The sequence below is a fragment of the Mesoplodon densirostris genome, chromosome 7 (assembly GCF_025265405.1).
Source record: "Mesoplodon densirostris isolate mMesDen1 chromosome 7, mMesDen1 primary haplotype, whole genome shotgun sequence".
NCBI lineage: Eukaryota > Metazoa > Chordata > Mammalia > Artiodactyla > Ziphiidae > Mesoplodon > Mesoplodon densirostris.
The window spans coordinates 56,871,858-56,882,631 of record NC_082667.1 but is presented as its reverse complement, the minus strand read 5'-3'; the positions used below and the strand labels follow the sequence as shown (position 1 = coordinate 56,882,631).

The window sequence follows — 10,774 nt, the reverse complement described above, 5'->3', positions numbered from 1 at the left end:
TTCTCCACAGGCGGGCACGCGCAAGGAAGCGCGCCTGCTCGGGTGTGGCGAGGCGGAGGCGGAGGCGGGGCCTGGCCCAGGCTGCCGCAGTGCGCCTGCGCACGGCCTACCCCGCGAGTGGAGGGAATGGCGCATGCGGGCGTGTCTCCCGGACTCTAGAGCCTCGGATCCCGGGGCAGCTCCGGTAGGTTTCGCGTGCGCGGGTTTCTGCAGGTCTGGGGCGAGCTTGCACGTTACATCACCGGTGCATCGCTTCTTGCTTGCTTAAATTAACACCACATAGGCTTTTATTGCGGAAATCGCCGTAGACTCTTAAGGGCCGCGGAACGGGACGGCCTTAGTAACTGGTTTGCACACCCCCAGGAGATCTCCGTGCCGCGGAGTTGGACGCAGACGTGGGTTCTAGGAGCTTTCATTTTCCCCAGCTTTGCAGCTACTCTTTGGCCCCGTTAGCTTCTAGATTGGAAGCCGAGGGGCTGAAACTCAGAAAAGCAATTACTCTTCCCTGATGAGGTTTCAGAGGAGCAAGAATAGCGACATGATTCCACCTGCAGCCCTATAGAGATTGGTCCCTCTGTCTTCCCCTCACACTCGTGGCATTTTAACGTTCCTGTGTTATTTGAGTGCCAAAATGAGTGACCGATATCTAGAACAAAGGATTAGTATCAAATTCTGCGTGAAATTGAACAAGTCTGCAAGTGAAACCCACCATCTTTTAAAAGAAGCTTATGGGGATGAAGTTATGTCAAGGGCCAGAGTTTTCGACTGGCACAAAAGGTTTAAAGAAGGGCGGGAAGACATTCGAGATGATGCCCGAAGTGGTCGTCCAGTCACCCACCGGACGGATGAAAATATCCAGAAGGTCAAGGACTTGGTTTGTTCGAATAGGCAGTTAACTGTGAGGATGATGGCTGAAGAGTTAAATTTAGATAAAGAAACCGTTAGGCTCATTCTGAAAGAAAACTTGAATATGAGGAAGGTATCTGCAAAAGTTATACCAGGTATTTTGAAGGATGAGCCTAAACCTCGAAAACTTGACTTTCGGTCTGATCATTCAAAGGAAACTAGGAAAAATAGCTCACGTGTGAGGGAAAAAGTAACAAGTTCTGAACCATGGAGTCACCTCCAGTGCGAAGCTGGTGGGGAAATGCCTCTGCCTGTATCCCATCCCAAAATCCGTCCTGCCAGCCAGCTGCTGCAGACTTCATCTTCAATGAGCCTTCCCAGCAGGGCGGCTCAGGATTGGTTCACACCGTGGTGAAAGGAATCTGGGGTAGCTGAACCCAAACTAGAAAGCTGCCTCAAGGTTAGGCACCTTCATTTGCCGCTCATCTATTTTCAGCTTCTTTACGACTCCTCTCTACATGTCATGGCCCTGCTACTTACTCTTTGCTGGACTCTTGGGCCATCTTCCTTGCTGTTCTCCACAACTTTGAAGAACTTCTGGCTGTTGACTTCTGGTACTTGCTTGTGCTTGATTTTTCTTTTTTTTTTTTTTTTCCTTAACAAGTTTTTTCTTCACTGTCCAGACCTTAGCTTGTTGTGGCTGTCCTCTTCCTTTGTTCTCAGTATTCTGCCTCAGGGGATCATACGAATGAAAAGTGGGAGGAGGACCTCTTGGAGTCTCTCTCTCTGTGCCCAGGGAGGCATACTCTGCTGGGAGGACCCCAAAAGAAGGCCTACAGTTCCAGCCTGCTTCACAGTCAGGGCCTGAGGTATGGTGCAGAAGGCAGTGGCATACTGACATAGTGAGCAATGCTAAGGGCCGATCCCTCCCAAATGACTCAGTGGGAGCCCCTCAGAACTCAGGGGTTGGCCACCCATCCTGACCTTCTCACAGACCTACCCCTCACAGAAGTGCTGGGTTTGTTTCATTCTAGTCTTGTGCTTTGGAACCCCGTCCCCCCCTCATTTGGGCGTATCCCCTCTGATGGAGGAGGAGGATCTGGTCCTGGAAAATAGAAACCAGGGCACTAAGGTCCAGGCTGTGATATGTGAGGAGGAAGACAAGGTGACACTCTAGACCTTGAATTAAGGGATTCTGCTGCCTACGTGCTGATTCCCACACAGCAGCCTGTTTTTAGTAACTAATATCAACCTTGTCGGGTGTTTTTTTTTTTGAGCACCTGCAGTGTTTAGAACACTGCTGAGCATTGACAGTGTGATATTATGAAATAAGATCACCAAGGGCTGGGTGGACTCCATGGATGAGGTAGTTCCTGGACTGGATCCGTAAGGAAGGATGGGACAAGGAGGCTAGGAAACGAGGGCATGCTTCCCAGGCGGGTGGAACAGCATGAGGCTCCGAACCTCCGTCAGTAGGAAAATGAGGGCACTATTGGCTGAAATAGCAAAGTCCAAAGAGGAAGATAATGGTGTTATACAGAAGATAAATAATTTGGGATGATTTGCTTCCTCTCTCCGCCCCCAGCTCTATGCTAGTAGTTTATAAATTGCTTCCCCTGAGTCTGTGGATAGGTTTATATAATAGCCTACTTATTTGATTATCTGATTTTCTCATCAAACCCTCAGAAAAGCAGCCTTTCCTAGTTTAGACTCCTTTATCTCTTTCTGGCTCTCTGCCAGGATTTATGGAATGGAACTTTTCCCAGTTGGGTTCCAAGTAATACCACATAGATGGGAAACATCTCAGAATGCCTGGTGGAGGAGTGTGTGTGTGTGTGTGTGTGTGTGTGTGTGTGTGTGTGTGTGTGTTGGGTGGGGGGAATGGTTAGTAACAGCATTTCACAGGATTGGCCAATGTCTATGTTTTAACCCAAGGATTTTTACATTCCTATTATTTAACTGGTAAGTTAGTAAACAGTATTGGTTGATAGTAGAGGCCCAACATTTATTCAACACAGCTGTTTTTAGTTCTTTTCACTATCATCTTCAAAAAATTACAAGTTTCCCACTAATACCTGTCAGCTTTGAGGCACTCTGAAACTTAGACCTTATCTCACAAATAAAAGATATTGTTCAGGAAAGCTCTCAAACCAAGCAACAGCTCACAGACATCTGCCTACTTAGCAATTTCTAGACATTCCATCTCAGAATCATTACATCTTCCTACATCAGATAAGGCCCTGGGCTTCCCATAAGGCCTTTGCAACAGGAACACTGCACTTCTGGAAGAAAGCCGCCACAGCTGGCAACTTGGTGACTAAACCAATATTAATCCTTGCTCAGCCCAGGGGGTAATTGTTGCAGAATTGTAAGCCCCTATGCCCAGACCAGGTTCCCACAACAGTACCTACAGGCATATTTCCAATCTGTGATAATACAGAGGTCCTGAGAGAACTTATTTCTGGATTTATTCCTGTTCTGTAAACAGGGCTGGAGTGACCCTGCCAAAGGTGCTGGACCAAGACCATGTTGGAGAGTAGGGTACTGGAAGCCATGTTGTCCCAGACAGGGTTTGGACGCAAAGCAACCAGAAGCAGGTAATCAGGAGGGTGGATTCAAATTGTTACAAGTAGCTGTAATGAAAAGGACTTAATTTATTACCTTAGATCATGTCCTGGGCGGTAGTCAGGTTGAACTGCACTACCTGAACCCATTGCCCTTTTGCAAGGCTTCTCAGAAAATATTCAGTAAGGTGATAATAAACCCTAGGAAGCCTCAAGTTTGGAGGGAAGTAAAAATATTCATGCAGAGCAAACCATTCACACATGGCTGCTCAGAATCTCTACACACCAGTTTAGAGCATAATCTCAAAAGAGTGTCCTCAGACAAGAGAGTTCTCATGTAACAGTACCCCTTATGTGTCCACCCGCCAAATCTGTTTTATTTCTGACATGAATTTTGCCCGGCCTGCACCTTGCTGCCTAGGCCTCTTGAGCTTTTTGATCCTATAATCTCAGGGTTCCACCCATCATGCCCTAGGCCCTTGTCCTTGACTTTTCTCAGATATCACTCAGTTTATTCTCCAGTTTGCTCTTGCTCTTCTGTTTCCCTGGGCTTTGTTTTCTGGTTCTGGACCACACCCTCCAATAGCTGCTTTTGGCCACTTTGGTATGCTTGAATTCCCCTTTTGGTCATGGTTTTCCACTCAACTGCAACTTTTCTCTCTTCTGATTTTTAGATCCCTCTTCCAGCTCCCCACTTCAGCCCTATAGTCTTTTGTGGTTTTGTTTGTTTGTTTGTTTTTTGGGGGGTTTTTTTTGGCAGTGCCACACAGCTTGTGGGATCTTAGTTCCCCAACTAGGGACTGAACCCAGGCCTTCAGCAGTGAGAGCACAGAGCCCTAACCACTGGACCGCCAGGGAATTCCCAGCCCTATAGTCTTGAGTAAAGAAATTGCTCCATCCCTGGCCCCAGATTGCCTTCATATATAAGAGGCACACTGGGAAGGAACAAAAAAGCTCCCTCTCACCCTTAGCCACCAGGGGTTCCACTCCCCAGAGGCAACCAGTATTACCAGTTTCTTGAGGCAATTTGGTTACCTCTAGTACTCAGGAGTTATGAAAGTTTTTCAGAGATATAATGTGCAAATCGCACTCTCCCAGCAACTGTATTTTCCCTGGCAGGAGAAGCTCCATCTAACCATAAGAGATGAAGCCTGGCTCTCTGTAGGATGTCAGGAAGAGAGCTGGCCATCTGCAAACCTTGACCATAATTCTCAAGCTAAACACACAGTCAAGGAATCTCTCTGGGTTTCAGGCTGACCTTCCCCTTCCCCATTCTGGTTCAACATCCACATGGAATGTTATACCCTACAGCTGGAAGTCTGGGAGGAATAAACACTTTCCAGGGCAGATCATTTCATCATTGAGTTTATCCAGTCTGTTCTCCACCCATCATCCCACCTTCCACCTGTCCCACTGGTAATGATCAAAAACAGAAAGAATAGGGCTTCCCTGGTGGCGCAGTGGTTGCGAGTCCGCCTGCCAATGCAGGGGACACGGGTTCGTGCCCCGGTCTGGGAGGATCCCACATGCCACGGAGCGGCTGGGCCCGTGAGCCATGGCCGCTGGGCCTGTGCGTCCGGAGCCTGTGCTCCACAATGGGGGAGGCCACAACAGTGGGAGGCCCGCATACCACAAAAAAAAAAAAAAAAAACAGAAAGAATAAAATATTCACCAATCTTTGATTTCGAAAAACGTGGGTAGTTCTGCAGTCTTCTGAATTCTGCCCCTGACTCTGAGTTCTCATTGAAATGTTATTGTTTGGGAAGAATGTGTACCTGGGGCCTGCTTTCCAGAGTCTTCCTTTCAGATCCATTTCTTAGAGTTCAGACTTTGGAGGTGCCCAGATAAATCTGGATGCTAAATGACTTGAGGATATCTAGTACAGGAGTGGGCTACTATTGGGAGCTGTCACTGTATCACATGTACTGATCAGCCAGTCTGCCATTTACACACCTCATTGCCAGCAAGTCTCACTAGGCTCCTTGGGATTGCTCACCAGGGTCCTATGTGGCTCAATAAGAGTCTTCTTTGCTGCTGGGATTGTATATGTAACCCTGCGTTCTCTAACTCCTTCTTAGTTGGATCAGACCCCTCAGATTCTGCCAGGCTTTTACATCCTATTTGAGGCAACACTCATATTTATCTTCTCTAGTCTCTGTCTTATCAGATCCTTGCAAATACTGTCCCAGTTGCATCACCCTTCTCCCAGTATTAATATCCAGAAACAAAAAATCTGTAGTGGGAAACTTTAGTACTTCTTAGGCCCCACTTGGATTTAGTGAAGAGGTCAACAAACTTCTTCTGTAAAGGAAATATCTTAGGCTGTGTGGGTCATACAGTGGCTATTTCTCAACATTTTAATGCAAAACCAGACATAGCTAATATGGAAACAGGTGAGCATGGCTGTGTCCTAATAAGACTTCATTTATGGATACGGGGATTTAAATTTCATATAGTTTTCACATGTCACAAAATATTTTTTTCAAACCACTGAGAATATTTTAAAAATTCTTAGCTTGCAGTTCATAGAAAACCAGATGGTGGGCCAGATTTGGTCCATGGACCATAGTTTGCTGACCCCTGGTCTAATGTATATAAAATGTGTATATAAAAATGACAGATGATTGATCCATCAGTAACATTGTTAATGCCAAACTGATCTGGCAATGTCTGACAATTTACTACTATAGAAATTGTGGAATATTGAAGGTAGTCTTTATGGTGTCAGGAACGTAAACTAGAGCTGAATGATTGACTGTATTACCTTGACCATATTCTGATTCACAAAATAAGTTTTGTGCTGTTCTCGGCTAAAAATTATAATACACAAACTACTACCTATATTTTGCCCTTGTAATATTTCCAAAAAAAATTGGCAATACAGAAAATGGTGCCAAGTTACAACCAGTGATAGCAGAACGAACTGAAGGTAATTCCAAAATTGCCTTGACCATGAACAGCATTTGAATAAGTTTGTTATCACCTATGAAAGTGACTACTATGGAGGTGACAAAACTCATTGAATTATATTTTTTTGCATGCTTGTAAAAAAATTATATATATATATTGGCAACTGGTACCAAGCTATGTTCTTTTAGATATGTTTACTTGTTTTTCTCCTAAAGAGTGCCATATTGTGTCACCTTCATTTAAACTGATTTTCCAAAGTTGAAATAGAATCTCAGGATTGAACAGACCTTTGCAAGGGTGTTTAATCCAACCAGTCATGTTTCCTTTGAATCCAGGAGTGGCTAAATCCTACAGCTGCTGAAAAACTGCATCTGAAAGGAGATTCTGTGTTAACTCAGCAAATTTTTATCGAGTGGCTCTATGTGCCAGGCACTGTCCTATGTGCTGGGGTACAGCAACAGACAAAGCAGACACAAGCCTTAGATTTGACAGTCTGAAATCTAATTATATTGCTGTTCACTCTTGCAAAACTTCTGTTCCATGTGCTCACACTAACTCATTGTTAATTGCATACCTGGAAAAAGGTATGACCTTTGCCACAGGCCTCTCTGCTGTGGTCCTGATGCCTCTCCAGCTGCATTAATAATTTAAGGACTATATGTTCCACTTAAATTTTATTATCCTTTAGACCAATCTATATTGGTAGAAAAACACGCTGGCAATGTTGGAAGTGTAAATTGGCAACAGCTTTCTGAAAAGCAATTTGGCAGTATCTATCAGGAGCTTTAAAAATGTTTATAACTTCTGATCCTCTAATTTTACTTCTGGGAATCTGTCCTAAAGAAATAGTCTGGGGCTTCCCTGGTGGCGCAGTGGTTGAGAGTCCGCCTGCCGATGCAGGGGACACGGGTTCGTGTCCCGGTCCAGGAAGATCCCACATGCCGCGGAGCTGCTGGGCCCTTGAGCCATGGCCGCTGAGCCTGTGCGTCCGGAGCCTGTGCTCCGCAACGGGAGAGGCCACAACAGTGAGAGGCCGGCGTACTGCAAAAAAAAAAAAAAAAAAAAAAAGTCTGAAATGTGGGCACAGTTTATGCTTTAACAATCCAGAAGTCCAACAGTAGAAAATTGGTTAAGTAAATTACACTATGATGATACAATAGACTATTATGCAGTCATTATAATTAATGTTTGTGAAGTGTTAAAACAGCATGGAAAAATACTTATAAGTGAAAAGAGTGACATACAAAATTATATACATAAATCCAAAAATATTTTTCTAAAATATTAATACTTTTATTATCAGAATAAAACAATAGCACCAAAAGTTGGCAATGGAGAGAATGGGGCCAAACCATTAGTTTGGTCCAGGAATAATTAACTGGCTGGGTCCCCATGGAGACTGTGTGATATTATTGTATTGGTAGCAGGAGTGGGACAGAAGGGAAAGGGGCCTTCCCCAAACGAGAAGGGGATCAGAATCCCTACAAAAATCCCAAGTGATATGAGAAGACACCACAAATGGCATGTTCCTGTTATGTGGTCCTAGGGAGGTAAAGGAGCACATATGGATCAAGTATATTCTGACAAATGGAAAGGATTTGAAGTTCTCTCCTGGGTAAAATTAACCTTATTCTTACATTCTCTCACAAAATGAATATTCTTGAGATGGATTTTATTACAACTGATTCTTTGAAGAATCCTTGAGCTTCTCATATAATTTCTTTAGGATAGGAATGGCTTTCAATGTGCAGAGTCTACCTCTTCCCATGCTGGGACACTCAACACGGATGTACGTGGGAGTATTTGATATTCCACACTGAGAATACCACATGAATATCAATAGTCATCTTAATGATGTAACTTAGGAAACTCGAAGGTTTGCAAATGTTTTTGTTGGTGTCCAGAATTACTGTGCTTTTATTTATATCTGAAGAGTAATTATTCACAGGATTTTCAGGTATGAAATGATGTAGATAATTCCTGTCTATCCATAGATGAAATTGTTGTTCGGTTGGGAAAATGTGTCTTTCATTGTTATTTTAGCAAAATGTTTACCATTAAAATGCCAAATATATCTCCTCTGTGAAATTTCAGATTTTCAAATGAGTACCCAAAGTAAATACATGTTTTATAGGCATCTAGGTTACAGATTTGTCAAGCTGGAAGAGTTCTTCAAGGTCTAAGTCTCTTGGTCTATAGAAAGAACAAAAGAGTGAGACTGGGGTTTGTCCTGCTCCTTAACAAGCCATGGGACTTTGGGCCGTTCATTTGCACCACTGGAGCACTTCAGGTTACTCATCCATAAAAGGAGAATAATAAAACCTGTCTTATGGAGATGTTCACTTTGTTCATTCAACAAATATTTATTGATTGTTTATATGTGTCTGACCCTGTTGTAGACACTGAGGATACAGCAGTGAACAAGACAAAAAAAAATGTTCCTTCTTATGAGCTTACATTTAAGTGGGGGAGACAGAAAAGAAATAAGATAAATGAGTGAAAATATAGTATGTTAGATAGTGATTGTTAGATGTGAGGCTTACATTAAAATAATATATATGGGGTGCCCAGCACAATATCTGGCATGTAGTAAGTACTCAATAGAGAGTAATTTCCTTTGCTTCTTCAGTCTTCCGAACAGTTCCTGAATTAGTCTACAGCATGGTAGTAATCAGCGAAAGGCCTGACCCATTGCCTTCTACCTCTTTCGAGTTAATACGGCCTAAACCTATTTTGCTTAAGAAGACAAAAGAATGCTTACAGATGTGTTTTGTACTTCCTGTATGGCAGATTAATCAAGGTGGTGCCTAAACACTGTTGATAAATGGCCTTTTCTGAAGCCAGTTGGCAGGGGTCCTTGCTTGGAGCTAGATGGCATTTGTCCACAAAGACAAATGCATTGTTTTTTTGCTGTTTAAGCAAAATGGACTAGGAAACTGTACTGGCTGTTTCTCTTAAAGAAAAGATGTGTGACCTTTGTTCTGTTCCAAACATCGGAGAACTGGACAAAATTTACATTATTTATGGGAAACCAGGGCATTAACTAAAAGCCTGGAAAAAGAGGGTTAATACTTGTGGTTTCTATATATTTTTGTCCATTGTAGAAAATTTGGGAAGTTCAGAAATGTTTAAAGAAGCAGCCAAAAGTTCACCCCTAGGATTCAGTTATTTCACCAGACCCATCTCTCTGCCTCAGCTTGCTCCTTCAAAAACATCCAGTGAATAGTCATTTACTGAATTCCTTCTTTAGGCCTGGGCCTGTACTAGGCACAGAGGGTATAGCCCTTGCCCTTAGGCAGTACCGGCCTTGTGGGGGTAGGGAAAGGGCCAGAGGTGGAGAGACCACTGAGAATGGGCTCCTACCTTAGACTGTCAGTCTCTCCCAGAGGACAGCTCTAAGGAACAAGCTTTTGTAAAGAATTTGGAACAAAAGTTGTTATCATCACAGTTAGGGTGATTGTGGGAATGAGAAAGTGGAGTATAAAGAGGCAAAACACACAAAGCATTGGTAACTGGCCTGCTGGCCTTGCCATCCCCAGCTCCTCTTAAGTAAAAGGGCCCTCAGGTCTGTCCTGCAGTATCACCTTTCAGAAGAAACTAGACATTAGGCTGTGGGCCAGTACCCCTGTATCTTGCTTTAATAATCTAATAAGTGAAAATTCAGAGTTACAACCCAGATTAGATGAGGAAATTGGCCCAGGGAGATTGAGTGAATTTTCTCGAATCACACATCTAGTTGGCTGCAGAGCCAGGATAATAATGAAGGACCTTGAATTTCTCTCAGTCCAGTGAGGTTTTTTCCATTACTCCATGGGTAATAATTTCCTTTACTAAACTGTACATTCTTAAGATAACTTTAAAATAATGGTCACCCTTGCATTTGATAAATATGATTTACCAACAACTGATTTACATGCAGTTTGGGGGGAACATATTTATGACAGAGAAGGTGGTGCAAAGGTTTTTCCAAGTTTTCCTGGGGTGTCCAGGCCCCCTGGTCCTTCTCCCAGACTGTGTATTCACAAGTAAATGTTGGCATTCTGTCATTCATTTTTTCCAGATGTTCTTCCCATGTAGTGTGTTATGTTTTGTGTTTTTAATATTTCTCATATACATTTTTAAAAATCTGGGCACATAAATCCTAATAAAGTTCTCAACTATCTCTTCTATGCTGTCTCAAATTTCCAGGTGTGTTTATATTTATGACACAGTGTCTGAAGGCATGAACGCTATCACATCGTTAGGGCTTATATTCCTAAACCCTAGACTTGCATTTCTAGATGTTCTGAAAATTCTTTACACTTGTAAATGCCGCTATACTATGCCATGACATTTCCAGAGTAACATATATTTCAAACAGGATAACAGAGGAAGCCCAAAGAAAAGGGAAGTAGGCTTCAAATATAACTACAAAAAGAAAAAAAAATCATTAAAAAATAGTAGAATACATAAGA

At 43.1% G+C, this 10,774-nt stretch overlaps 1 protein-coding gene and 1 long non-coding RNA gene across 2 annotated transcripts; both read left to right on the top strand.

Annotated features, from left to right (window-relative positions):
- The first annotated feature begins 118 nt into the window (after positions 1-118).
- LOC132493764 (uncharacterized) lies at positions 119-10,443 on the top strand. Its single transcript, XR_009533019.1, has 3 exons — positions 119-184; positions 3,335-3,443; positions 8,047-10,443. It is a non-coding gene; the product is annotated as an uncharacterized LOC132493764 (long non-coding RNA).
- GVQW3 (GVQW motif containing 3) lies at positions 632-1,261 on the top strand. Its single transcript, XM_060104560.1, has one exon. The coding sequence runs from the start codon at positions 632-634 to the stop codon at positions 1,259-1,261; it is 630 nt and encodes a 209-aa protein (XP_059960543.1).
- Positions 10,444-10,774: the final 331 nt, after the last annotated feature.

What these genes read in the sequence shown, in the direction of transcription:
- GVQW3 (XM_060104560.1), top strand. Translation starts at nt 632, where the DNA reads ATGAGTGACCGATATCTAGAACAAAGGATTAGTATCAAATTCTGCGTG.